Source organism: Ranitomeya variabilis, chromosome 4, assembly GCF_051348905.1.
Source record: "Ranitomeya variabilis isolate aRanVar5 chromosome 4, aRanVar5.hap1, whole genome shotgun sequence".
NCBI lineage: Eukaryota > Metazoa > Chordata > Amphibia > Anura > Dendrobatidae > Ranitomeya > Ranitomeya variabilis.
Window position 1 is genome coordinate 8320937 of NC_135235.1, and position 14814 is coordinate 8335750.

The 14814-nt window shown below is 47.0% G+C and overlaps 1 protein-coding gene across 1 annotated transcript in view; it reads right to left on the minus strand.

The window, feature by feature from the left end:
- The window catches only part of LOC143769415 (alpha-2-macroglobulin-like protein 1), a 305150-nt gene that overhangs the window by 191932 nt on the left and 98404 nt on the right, over positions 1-14814 (minus strand). Inside the window, exons 14-15 of the mRNA XM_077257911.1 lie at positions 10974-11031; positions 10755-10897 (exon numbers count right to left, since the gene is read on the minus strand). Coding sequence (XP_077114026.1) covers positions 10755-10897; positions 10974-11031 — 201 coding nt within the window. The remainder of the gene's footprint in view (positions 1-10754; positions 10898-10973; positions 11032-14814) is intronic.

The following is a 14814-nucleotide window of genomic DNA, read 5'->3' on the forward strand; positions in this document are numbered from 1 at the left end:
GTGAGTGCATGTCATTTCTCGGCTTACTCAGTGATGTCACGACAAGAAGGCATATCTTACCCCCTGCTGAGTTGGGAGTCAGAGTTGGTCCAGGAAGTGAGCTAACAGCTCTTCAAAGCTGTCGTTATGCATCTAGATGTATCTCCTGAGCACATGGGCGACGAGGAGCTTAAAGGATCTGAAGGACCTGTAAGTGTTCTATTCAAATTTAATCCTTTTTAATTTGTAATTGCAATATACATATGAATTGTCTTCTTTATAATATCTTTTATACTTTGTAAACACTGCCTACTGTCAGGACTCTGAACATTTTTTACCTTTTTGTGCATTACTGCCCTTTTCCAAGATGGCGTATTTGGTCTCATGTGCACTGTGTCTTCCTGCTATAAAACTCCACCCCAGCCTTCAGTCTGTGCTAGAGTATTCTGCCTTGCATCCAGCTCCTGACCTCTGATTACTCCCTGGCTATATACCTGCTCCTGTGAACCTGTGTGGTGATCCTGCTACTCAGCTCTGAGTTCCTGCTGCATACACAAGTTTCCAGTAATCCTCCTTCATCTGCTGCTTGTGTTACTTCCATCTGCATTTGCTGGACATGTAAGCTGTTTCTGCTTTGCAATAACCTGAGACTATTAACCAGGCCTCCCTGGTTGAGCTAAGATATTATTTGAACTGCCTATAAGCATATCTATCTGTGCCTGGACTAAGACAAGGACTTATTCGTGTCAAGTATCCTCAAGAATAACTGTGCTTCATAGAATTTCTGCTTGATTGCATTTTCCTCTGAAGTTTCCTATAGACTGCTAAGCTGCGTTTATTATTTGCACCAAGTGTTGTGGACTTGAGTTTCTCTCTGCACCTGTGTGAATCACCGTGTGATAATATAGACTTTACCACTTATAAAACTGTGTCCTGTTGTCTTGTTCCACGCAAGGAGTCTCCTGAGTTATCCCCTATAATTATTACACCTACCTTTTTATGGAGTAAAATATACAATTTACTAGCTTGTCTCTCCCTGCTCTATAACAAACTGTGCATCCTCTGAGGTGAATTACGCTACTGATTTGGGTTGACTCCGGACCCCTTAATCCTTAGGAAATTGGAGCTGGTTGCAGAGACTTTGTCCTGTGCGTTTGGGAAGCATTGTAGAGACGGAGGCATTGATAATTATTATTCCCGCCTGCATGGGAGTAGTTATATCGCCCTCACTGCAGCGTGCCCAATATCCAGTACATAGCAGGCAGCCTTTCTGGCGACTAATTATCCTAGATGCAGTACCTAGTCTGACCTGAGGGTAAGGGGGGCGCCAGAGATCTGCAAGTTCCAAACCGGAACTGGGAAGTGGGATATAGATAAATCCCCTTCAGAAGGAACCAGGGGCAACCAAACCATCCTGGTTCACGACAAATTGATGTGAGTGGTGGGGATGATAAAGGTATCTTCCCTGTGATCCGTGACATATAGTTGGCAGCACGGTGGGATCCGTGACCCCTTGCTCCATCTTCTTTCAAGATAGGGACAACATTTGCCCTACTCCAATCTTCTGGAACTTCTCCTGTTATCCAGGATTTTTCAAATATTCTGGCTAGTAATTCTGCAGTTTCCTCTGCTAACTCTTTTAGTCCCCTAGGATGTAAGTCATTTGGACCAGGAGACGTAAATTAGCTAAGTGTGCCCTCACCATCTCTCTGTTTATGGATAGTGTGGATTCTTTTATTCCTTCAATGGCGTCGTAAAGATCAGTTGATGTTACAATTGATTTCTTAGAGAACACAGATGCAAAATAGGAATTTACAAGTTTGGCTTCTCAACATCATTTCTGACCACTTCACTCTTTTCATTCTTTGCATGTTTTCTTTTGACATACCCCCCCCCCCCCCAAAAAAAAAAAAAATCCTTTCTTATTGCTTTTGGTCTCCCTTGCAAGCCTCACTTCATTACTGGCTTTAGCTCCTCTAATGCCCCTTTCATATACTTTATGCTCTGGAGACGGAGTCTCGGGGAGATCTATAATAAATATGTGTCTTTCCCTGGAATAAGACATAAGATCACAGATATAAAGGTGTCATGTTGTTCATCTTCCTATGATCTGTGTAACCATATACACGGCTCAGGAGGGACGATCACTGACGAGTTACCTTAATGAAAGAGAGCGGCCACCAGGAGCAACTGCATCCCGGTGAAGCAGGAGACCTTCCTTACTCTACAACTCGCCTTACAATTACTTCCTTGCTCCACTGGACCAGCAGGGACTTTACTATTAACCCCTTAACTACCCTTGACCACCAAGAGATACTCTGAATCCTAGACCACTAGGGACTTTACAGTTTACCTCCTCATGACCTTAGGCCAGGGGTATGCAATTAATTTTCCCGAGGTGCCACATGAGAGACGTTTACTGCTGTGGAGGGCAGAACCAATAAGCTGAAATTAATTATGCTCAATATTAATATTAATATATTGTAATTCTTTTTAGATTATTTGTATCACTTAATATTAAGCAGAATTAAGTATGCTGATTTGAATCCGCACACAGCTCCTTCTATATATATCGTATGAGCACACACAGCCCTTATATACCATTAGTCACCACATAGCCTCCCCATATCCAGCATGAGACCCACATGGCCTCCCCATATCCTGCATGAAACCCCATATAGCCTCCCCATGAGACCCACATGGCCTCCCCATATCCAGCATGAGACCCCATATAGCCTCCCCATGAGACCCACATGGCCTCCCCATATCCGGCCTCCCCATATCCAGCATGAGACCCACATGGCCTCCCCATATCCAGCATGAGACCCACATGGCCTCCCCATATCCAGCATGAGACCCCATATAGCCTCCCCATGAGACCCACATGGCCTCCCCATATCCAGCATGAGACACACATAGCCTCCTCATGTCCAGCATGAGACCCCATATCCAGCATGAGACCCCATATAGCCTCCCCATGTTCAGCATGAGACACACATAGCCTCCCCATATCCAGCATGACACCCCATATCCAGCATGAGACCCACATGGCCTCCCCATATCCAGCATGAGACCCCATATAGCCTCCCCATGAGACCCACATGGCCTCCCCATATCCAGCATGAGACACACCTAGCCTCCCCATGGCCAGCATGAAAGCCCCATATAGTCTCCCCATGTCCAGTATGAGACACACATAGCCTCCCCATATCCAGCATGAGACCCTATATAGCCTCCCCATGAGAGCCCCATAGCCTCCCCATATCCAACATAAGAGCCCCATCTCCTATGTCCAGCATGAGACCCACAAAACCTCCCCATGTATAGTATGAGACCCCCTTAGCTTCTCCATGTACAGCTAGAGACCCTCATAGCCTCCCCATGTCCAGCCAAACATCTCATACACTTGAAGAAAAAACCACCACATGCTCACCTCGCTCCCGTTCCCTCGGTGCTCTACCTCTGCTCGCGCAGATGCTCTGACTCTCCGCAGTGCACAGCTGATGCGATAAAATGTGTTAGTTGTCTCACATGCTGATTGGTAGAAGAAAGGGCCAGCGGTCTCGCCTCCACCAATGCATTCCCCGCTGCTTGCTTCCTGAGGATGCAGATAGATAGCAGTGACAGTGGACAGGCTGGAGAGGACAAGGTGCAGCCTGTAGGCCACTGTTTCCAGCCCCTTGGCAGTCTCGGTCCATGGGCCATAAGGGCTGTGGCCCTCGGGCCGCACTTTGCCCAGGTCAGCCTTAGGCCATTATGGACTTTATCATTAACATCTTCACTAGACCTTGCAAAATATAATTTAACCCCTTCACAACTACTTTTGGGAATATTAACTCTTGCCTTCTCTCTACCATGGTCCAGCAGGTACGGTAAGAAGACGTCTTTATAGCCCTAGATACCCAGGGTTTCTTTTATTACCACAAGCCGACCCTTCAGAAACTAAACTCCAGTATTATATATGTTTTATATTTTATTACAAACCGAAGGGCACAAGGACCTGCTCCTGAGACGTGAAAGGCCAAACCTGCCTACAGATTGTTGGCCCTCAGAGAGGTTTCCTCACCATACAGATTGCTGCCCTGGCCCTCAGAGCGGTTTCCTCACCGTACAGATTGCTGCCCTGGCCCTCAGAGAGGTTTCCTCACCGTACAGATTGCTGGCCCTCAGAGAGGTTTCCTCAATGTACAGATTGCTGGCCCTCAGAGAGGTTTCCTCACCGTACAGATGGCTGGCCCTCAGAGAGGTTTCCTCACCGTACAGATGGCTGGCCCTCAGAGAGGTTTCCTCACCGTACAGATTACTGGCCCTCAGAGAGCTTTCCTCAATGTACAGATTGCTGGCCCTCAGAGAGGTTTCCTCACCGTACAGATTGCTGGCCCTCAGAGAGGTTTCCTCACCGTACAGATTGCTGGCCCTCAGAGAGGTTTCCTCACCGTACAGATTGCTGGCCCTCAGAGAGGTTTCCTCACCGTACAGATTACTGGCTGTCAGAGAGGTTTCCTCACCGTACAGATTGCTGGCCCTCAGAGAGGTTTCCTCAGTGTACAAAATGATGGCCCTCAGAGAGGTTTCCTCAATGTACAAAATGCTGGCCCTCTGAGAGGTTTCCTCACCGTACAGATTACTGGCTGTCAGAGATGTTTCCTCACCGTACAGATTGCTGGCCCTCAGAGATGTTTCCTCACCGTACAGATTGCTGGCCCTCAGAGAGGTTTCCTCACCGTACAGATTGCTGGCCCTCAGAGAGGTTTCCTCACCGTACAGATTGCTGGCTGTTATGATCCTTAGTGGTTGAGGATCACAAATTACTCCAGCTAAGTAACATACATAGGACAAGCTCTAGGGAGGTGGCAAACTGGACTGACCGCAAATCTGAACCTATCCAAACACACTAGAAGTAGCCGGTGAACGTGCCTAAAAATCCTAGTTGTCTTGAGCCAGCCTGAGGAACTAACTACCCCTAGAGAGAAAGAAAGACCTCTTTCCTCCAGAGAAATAATCCCCAAAGATATAGAAGCCCCCAACATATAATAACGGTGAGGTAAGAGGAAGGCACATACACAGGGGTGAAAACAGATTTAGCAAATGAGGCCCACTAATACTAGATAGCAGAAAATAGTAAAGGGGTCTGTGCGGTCAGTAAAAAACCCTTACAAAATATCCACACTGAGACTTCAAGAACCCCCGCACCAACTAACGGTGTGGGGGGAGAAACTCAATCCCCTAGAGCAACCAGCAAGCGATGAAATCACATTTTAGCGAGCTGGACTAAAACATAATAAATGCTGATAATCAAAAAATGATCAAACAAAAACTTAGCTTGTCTTGGAGAGACTGGGAGCAAGGTAATCACAAGGAATCTGAAGAGCACTGAATACATTGAGAGCAGGCAAGGAACTGAGTATCCAGGTGAGCTAAGTAGGAAACCAACCAAGGATAACGAACCAGCTGATGCTGTCAACCTGCAGAAAGACAACACTACACAGTACCGCTTGTGACCACTAGAGGGAGACCAAAAACAGAGTTCACAACAGTACCCCCCCTTGAGGAGGGGTCACCGAACCCTCATCAAGACCCCAAGGGCGATCAGGACGAGCCGCCTGGAAGGCACGAACCAAATCGGCCGCATGAACATCAGAGGCGACAACCCAGGAATTATCCTCCTGACCATAGCCCTTCCACTTCACCAAATACTGAAGCCTCCGTCTAGAGATACGAGAATCCAAAATCTTCTCCACCACATACTCCAACTCGCCCTCGACCAGCACCGGAGCAGGAGGCTCAACAGAAGGAACCACAGGTACCACATACCTCCGCAACAAAGACCTATGGAACACATTATGAATGGCAAACGATGCTGGGAGATCCAAACGAAAAGACACCGGGTTAAGGATCCCCAAGATCTTATAAGGACCGATGAAGTGAGGCTTGAATTTAGGAGAGGAGACCTTCATAGGAACATACCGAGAAGACAGCCACACCAAATCCCCAACACGAAGTCGGGGACCCACACCGCGGCGGCGGTTGGCAAAGCGCTGAGCCTTCTCGTGACAACCTCAAATTGTCCACCACATGGTTCCAAATCTGCTGCAACCTATCCACCACAGAATCCACCCCAGGACAGTCAGAAGGCTCAACCTGACCCGAGAAAAAACGAGGATGGAAACCAGAATTGCAGAAAAAAGGCGAAACCAAAGTAGCAGAACTAGCCCGATTATTAAGGGCAAACTCGGCCAACGGCAAAAAAGTCACCCAATCATCCTAATCAGCAGAAACAAAAATCTCAAATAAGTTTCCAACGTCTGATTAGTTCGCTCGGTTTGGCCATTAGTCTGAGGATGGAAGGCTGACGAAAAAGACAAATCAATGCCCATCTTAGCACAAAAAGTCCGCCAAAACCTGGACACAAACTGGGATCCTCTATCAGACACAATATTTTCAGGAATGCCGTGCAAGCGAACCACATTCTGAAAAAATAGAGGAACCAAATCGGAGGAAGAAGGCAACTTAGGCAAGGGCACCAAATGGACCATCTTGGAAAAACGATCACACACCACCCAGATGACAGACATTTTCTGAGATACCGGAAGATCCGAAATAAAATCCATGGAAATGTGCATCCAAGGCCTTTTCGGAATAGGCAAAGGCAAAAGCAAACCGCTGGCACGAGAACAGCAAGGCTTAGCCCGAGCACAAATCCCACAAGACTGCACAAAGGAACGCACATCCCGCGACAAGGAAGGCCACCAGAAGGACCTAGCCACCAAATCTCTGGTACCGAAAATCCCAGGATGACCCGCCAACACCGAAGAATGAACCTTGGAAATAACTCTGCTGGTCCATCTATCCAGGACAAACAGTCTCTCTGGTGGACAACGGTCAGGTCTATCCGCCTGAAATTTCTGCAGCACTCGTCGCAAATCTGGGGAAATGGCAGACAAAATCACTCCCTCTCTGAGAATACCAGCCGGCTCAGAAACTCCCGGAGAGTCAGGCACAAAACTCCTAGAAAGTGCATCAGCTTTCACGTTCTTCGAACCAGGCAGATATGAGACCACGAAGTTGAAACGGGAGAAAAACAACGACCAACGAGCCTGTCTAGGATTCAGGCGCTTGGCAGATTCATGGTAAATCAGATTTTTGTGATCAGTCAAGACCACCACACGATGTTTAGCTCCTTCGAGCCAATGTCGCCACTCCTCAAATGCCCACTTCATAGCCAACAACTCCCGATTACCAACATCATAATTCCGCTCGGCAGGCGAAAACTTTCTTGAAAAGAAAGCACATGGTTTCATCACAGAGCCATCAGAGCTTCTCTGCGACAAAACAGCCCCTGCTCCAATCTCAGAAGCATCAACCTCGACCTGGAAGGGGAGAGAGACATCTGGCTGACATAAGACTGGAGCTGAAGAAAACCGGTGCTTCAGCTCCCGAAAGGCCTTCACGGCCGCAGGAGACCAATTAGTCACATCAGAACCCTTCTTGGTCAAATCCGTCAAAGGTTTAACCACGCTAGAAAAATTAGCGATGAAACGACGGTAAAAATTAGCAAAACCCAAGAACTTCTGAAGACTCTTAACAGACGTGGGCTGAGTTTAGTCATGAATAGCCTGGACCTTGACTGGGTCCATCTCCACAGTAGAAGGAGAAAAAATAAAACCCAAAAAGGAGACCTTCTGTACTCCGAAGAGGCATTTTGAGCCCTTCACAAATAAAGCATTAGCGCGCAGGACCATAAACACCATCCTGACCTGCTTCACATGGGACTCCCAATCATCAGAAAAGACCAAAATGTCATCCAGATAAACAATCATAAATTTATCCAGATATTCTCGGAAGATGTCATGCATGAAAGACTGAAACACAGAAGGAGCATTAGAGAGTCCAAAAGGCATCACCAAGTACTCAAAATGGCCTTCAGGCGTATTAAATGCTGTTTTCCATTCATCTCCCTGCTTAATGCGCACAAGGTTATACGCACCACGAAGATCTATCTTGGTGAACCAACTGGCACCCTTAATCCGAGCAAACAAATCAGACAATAGTGGTAAAGGATACTGAAATTTGACTGTGATCTTATTCAGAAGACGATAATCTATACAAAGTCTCAAAGAACCGTCCTTCTTGGCCACAAAAAAAAATCCTGCACCAAGAGGGGAGGAGGATGGGCGAATATGTCCCTTCTCCAAAGACTCCTTTATATAACTCCGCATCGCGGCATGCTCTGGTATAGACAAATTAAAAAGTCGTCCCTTAGGGAATTTACTACCAGGAATTAAATTTATAGCACAGTCACAATCCCTATGAGGGGGCAGGGCACTGGACCTGGGTTCATCAAATACATCCTGGTAGTCAGACAAAAACTCAGGGACCTCAGAAGGAGTGGAAGAAGCAATAGACACCAACGGAGCATCGCCATGAATTCCCTGACAACCCCAACTTGACACAGACATAGCTTTCCAATCTAAAACTGGATTATGAGCCTGCAGCCATGGCAGACCCAAAACGACAACATCATGCAAATTATGCAGAACAAGAAAGCGAATCACCTCCTGATGTACGGGAGTCATGCACATGGTCATTTGCGTCCAATACTGAGGCTTATTCTCAGCCAATGGCGTAGCATCAATTCCCCTCAGAGGAATAGGAAATTCCAAAGGCCCCAGGACAAAACCACAGCGCCTGGCAAACGACAAATCCATCAGATTCAGGGCAGCACCCGAATCCACAAAAGCCATAACCGGGTAGGATGACACAGAACAAATCAAAGTAACAGACAAAATAAATTTAGGCTGCATAGTACCAATGGTGACAGGTTTAGCGATTTTTTTTTTTTTTTTTTTTTTTTTTTTTTAAGCGTTTAGAGCATGCTGAGATAACATGAGTAGAATCACCACAGTAAAAGCACAACCCATTTTGACGTCTATGACTTTGTCGCTCAATTCTGGTCAGAGTTCGGTCACATTGCATAGACTCAGGTCTCTGTTCAGAAAATACCGCCAAAGGATGAGCAGATTTGCGCTCCCGCAAACGCCGATCAACCTGAATGGCTAAAGCCATAGAATCACTCAGACTTGTAGGGGTGGGAAACCCCACCATAACATTCTTAACGGCCTCAGAAAGACCTTCTCTGAAATTTGCAGCCAGGGCACACTCATTCCATTGAGTAAGCACCGACCATTTCCGAAATTTTTGACAATACACCTCTGCTTCATCCTGACCTTGAGAGATAGCAAGCAACGCTTTTTCTGCCTGATTCTCAAGATTAGGCTCCTCATAAAGCAGTCCAAGAGCCAGAAAAAATGCATCTACATTAAGCAATGCAGGATCTCCTGGCGCCAGAGAGAAAGCCCAATCTTGAGGGTCGCCACGCAACAAGGAGATAACAATTTTAACTTGCTGAGTGGAATCACCAGAGGAACGAGGTCTCAGAGATAGAAATAACTTACAATTATTCTTAAAGTTTAGAAACCTAGATCTATCACCAGAAAACAACTCAGGAATGGGTATCTTTGGTTCTGACATAGGGCTATGAATAACAAAATCCTGAATACTTTGCACCCGTGCAGTCAGATGATCCACACTAGAAGTCAGAGTCTGAACATTCATGTCTGCAGCTGAGTTCAAAACCACCCAGAGTTCAAGGGGATGAAAGAAGCTAAACAGACTGCAGCAAAGGAAAAGCGGGAGGAGAGAAAAAAAAAATGTACTCAGGTCTTCTTTTTATCCCACTTCTGCAATGCATTAAACACTTTTTGGCCTGCTCTACTGTTATGATCCTTAGTGGTTGAGGATCACAAATTACTCCAGCTAAGTAACATACATAGGACAAGCTCTAGGGAGGTGGCAAACTGGACTGACCGTAAATCTGAACCTATCCAAACACACTAGAAGTAGCCGGTGAACGTGCCTAAAAATCCTAGACGTCTCGAGCCAGCCTGAGGAACTAACTACCCCTAGAGAGAAAGAAAGACCTCTCTTGCCTCCAGAGAAATAATCCCCAAAGATATAGAAGCCCCCAACATATAATAACGGTGAGGTAAGAGGAAGGCACATACACAGGGTGAAAACAGATTTAGCAAATGAGGCCCACTAATACTAGATAGCAGAAAATAGTAAAGGGGTCTGTGCGGTCAGTAAAAAACCCTTACAAAATATCCACACTGAGATTTCAAGAACCCCCGCACCAACTAACGGTGTGGGGGGAGAAACTCAGTCCCCTAGAGCAACCAGCAAGCGATGAAATCACATTTTAGCGAGCTGGACTAAAAACATAATAAATGCTGATAATCAAAAAATGATCAAACAAAAACTTAGCTTGTCTTGGAGAGGCTGGGAGCAAGGTAATCACAAGGAATCTGAAGAGCACTGAATACATTGAGAGCAGGCAAGGAACTGAGTATCCAGGTGAGCTAAGTAGGAAACCAACCAAGGATAACGAACCAGCTGATGCTGCCAACCTGCAGAAAGACAACACTACACAGTACCGCTTGTGACCACTAGAGGGAGCCCAAAAACAGAGTTCACAACAGCTGGCCCTCAGAGAGGTTTCCTCAATGTACAAAATGCTGGCCCTCTGAGAGGTTTCCTCACTGTAGATCTTCATAAACATGAAGAATATATATCATAAAGCTCTGATCAGCCTGAATACTGGACCGGCGGCCGTCCGTACTGGGATGGGGGTGAACTCCTGATTGTTTCCATATCCCCATATATTGGAAGGCGGGCAGTCTAGTAATATACCCCTCCACCCTTGGACGGACACTCACCTTATGTTTCAGAGAAGCTGTCATTTGGACTTCAGTTGTATCGGCAGCGATTCCACCTGACTGGGACACTGTGAAAACCAATATCTTTCCTGATGGAGAAATTTCCACAGCAGGAATGGAGAGCTGGAAGGAGCCGGAGAGACCTGAAAAATGGAAAAGATACAGATGTGTGGGAGTTAAATGAGAAGAGACATACGCGCAGAGGAGGAGACCACCTACCGTCCACCTTCTGTACTGTCTTCTGGCCTCCCAGAGTCACTCTGTTGTCGAGAAGGGTCTGAAAGAGAAGAGGAGGGACTGTGAGAGTGGATGGGAACAAGGACAAAGAGATTAAATGGGAATCTGTCGGTGATCGTCCTCCTGAGCGTCTATAGGGGCCGCAGGTCATATGAAGCTGAATAACATGACACCTTGATATCGGCGATCCGATGTCTCATTATAGAGAAAGCCACGTTTATTGTATATGTAAATGAGCTGTTAAGATCTATGGGCGGGGCACAGAACTCCAGAGACTCTGCCTCTAGGGATTAAAAGCTCTTTAGATGGGGTGATGGCTCCCAGTCATTCACGTGTGGCCATGGATCGATCAGCGGGAATCTGCTCCTGTCATTAATCAAATCATTCACAATGACATAAATTTCTAGTTTTCTGTTATGACCCCAGTGGACAGGGTCTCAGAGGAACGTGTAAGTCTGCAAGATACAAAAATCCAGCTCATAGGGCAGTGGTAACTGGGTTGACCAAATAGCTACTCCTAACGCCAACACTAGAAGTAGCCGGGGATCATGCCTACGGTGATCGCTAGATGACTCGCGCCAGCCGGAGAATCTAACTACCCCTAGGAGAAGAAAACAAAGACCTCTCTTGCCTCCAGAGAAAGGGACCCCAAAGCAAGATACAAGCCCCCCACAAATAATAACGGTGAGGTAAGAGGAAATGACAAACACAGAAATGAACCAGGTTCAGCAAAGAGAGGCCAGCTTACTAATAGCAGAATATAGCAAGATAACTTATCTGGTCAACAAAAACCCTATAAAAATCCACGCTGGAGATTCAAGAACCCCCGAACCGTCTAACGGTCCGGGGGGAGAACACCAGCCCCCTAGAGCTTCCAGCAAAGGTCAGGATACAGATAGGAACAAGCTGGACAAAAATACCAAACAAAACAAAAGCAAAAAGCAAAGAAGCAGACTTAGCTTGAAAAACAGGAACCAGGATCAGAGGACAAGAGCACAACAGATTAGCTCTGATTTCAACGATGCCAGGCATTGAACTGAAGGTCCAGGGAGCTTATATAGCAACGCCCCTGAACTAACGGCCCAGGTGAGGATATAGGAAAAGACAGATGCTCCAGAGTCAAATCACTAATGACCACTAGAGGGAGCAAAAAGCAAAATCACAACAGTACCCCCCCCTTAGTGAGGGGTCACCGAACCCTCACCACGACCACCAGGGCGATCAGGATGAGCGGCGTGAAAGGCACGAACTAAATCGGCCGCATGAACATCAGAGGCGACCACCCAGGAATTATCTTCCTGACCATAGCCCTTCCACTTGACCAGGTACTGAAGCCTCCGCCTGGAGAGACGAGAATCCAAGATCTTCTCCACCACGTACTCCAACTCGCCCTCAACCAACACCGGAGCAGGAGGCTCAGCAGAAGGAACCACAGGCACAACGTACCGCCGCAACAAGGACCTATGAAACACGTTGTGGATAGCAAACGACACAGGAAGATCCAGGCGAAAGGATACAGGATTAAGAATTTCCAATATCTTGTAAGGACCAATAAAACGAGGTTTAAATTTGGGAGAGGAAACCTTCATAGGAACAAAGCGGGAAGAAAGCCACACCAAATCCCCAACACGTAGTCGGGGACCCACACCGCGGCGGCGGTTGGCAAAGCGCTGAGCCCTCTCCTGTGACAACTTCAAGTTGTCCACCACAAGATTCCAGATCCGCTGCAACCTATCCACCACAGAATCCACCCCAGGGCAGTCAGAAGGTTCCACATGACCCGAAGAAAAACGAGGGTGGAAACCAGAGTTGCAGAAAAACGGCGAAACCAAGGTGGCGGAACTAGCCCGATTATTAAGGGCAAACTCAGCTAACGGCAAGAAGGTCACCCAATCGTCCTGATCAGCAGAGACAAAACACCTCAAATAAGCCTCCAAAGTCTGATTAGTTCGCTCCGTCTGTCCATTAGTCTGAGGATGGAAAGCAGACGAAAACGACAAGTCAATGCCCATCCTACTACAAAAGGATCGCCAGAATCTGGAAACGAACTGGGATCCTCTGTCTGACACAATATTCTCAGGGATGCCGTGCAAACGAACCACGTTCTGGAAAAACACAGGAACCAGATCGGAAGAGGAAGGCAGTTTAGGCAAAGGAACCAAATGGACCATCTTGGAGAAGCGATCACATATCACCCAGATAACAGACATGCCCTGAGACACCGGAAGATCAGAAATGAAATCCATGGAGATATGTGTCCAAGGTCTCTTAGGGACAGGCAAGGGCAAGAGCAACCCGCTGGCACGAGAACAGCAAGGCTTAGCTCGAGCACAAGTCCCACAGGACTGTACAAATGACCGCACATCCCTAGACAAGGAAGGCCACCAAAAGGATCTGGCCACCAGATCTCTGGTGCCAAAAATTCCTCGGTGACCTGCCAACACCGAGGAATGAACCTCGGAAATGACTCTGCTGGTCCACTTATCAGGCACAAACAGTCTGTCAGGTGGACAAGAATCAGGCCTATCAGCCTGAAATCTCTGCAACACACGTCGCAGATCAGGAGAAATAGCTGACAAGATAATACCATCCTTAAGAATACCAACAGGTTCAGCGACTCCAGGAGCATCAGGCACAAAGCTCCTGGAAAGAGCATCGGCCTTCACATTCTTTGAACCTGGTAAATACGAGACAACAAAGTCAAAACGGGAGAAAAACAATGACCAGCGGGCCTGTCTAGGATTCAGGCGTTTAGCAGACTCGAGATACATCAGATTTTTGTGATCAGTCAAGACCACCACACGATGCTTAGCACCCTCGAGCCAATGACGCCACTCCTCAAATGCCCATTTCATGGCCAACAACTCCCGATTGCCCACATCATAATTTCGCTCCGCAGGCGAAAACTTCCTAGAGAAAAAGGCGCAAGGTCTCATAACAGAGCAACCAGGGCCTCTCTGCGACAAAACGGCCCCTGCTCCAATCTCTGAAGCATCCACCTCAACTTGAAAGGGAAGCGAGACATCAGGCTGGCACAAAACAGGCGCCGAAGTAAACCGACGTTTCAACTCCTGGAAAGCCTCCACGGCAGCAGGAGCCCAATTAACCACATCGGAGCCCTTCTTGGTCATATCCGTCAAAGGTTTCACAATGCTAGAAAAGTTAGCGATAAAACGACGGTAGAAGTTAGCGAAACCCAAGAACTTCTGAAGACTCTTAACTGACGAGGGCTGAGTCCAATCAAGAATAGCTCGGACCTTGACTGGGTCCATCTCCACAGCAGAAGGGGAAAAAATGAACCCCAAAAAGGGAACCTTCTGTACACCAAAAAGACACTTTGAGCCCTTGACAAACAAAGAATTTTCACGCAAAATTTTAAAGACCATCCTGACCTGCTCCACATGCGAGTCCCAATTATCAGAAAAAACCAGAATATCATCCAGATAAACGATCAGAAATTTATCCAGATAGTTCCGGAAAATGTCATGCATAAAGGACTGAAAAACTGAAGGGGCATTAGAGAGCCCAAAAGGCATCACCAAGTACTCAAAATGACCTTCGGGCGTATTGAATGCGGTTTTCCATTCATCCCCTTGCTTAATGCGCACAAGGTTGTACGCACCACGAAGGTCTATCTTGGTGAACCACTTGGCACCTTTAATCCGGGCAAACAAGTCAGACAACAGCGGCAAAGGATACTGAAATTTGACAGTGATCTTATTTAAAAGCCGATAGTCAATACAAGGCCTCAAAGATCCGTCCTTTTTAGCCACAAAAAAGAATCCCGCACCAAGAGGGGAAGAAGACGGACGGATGTGTCCTT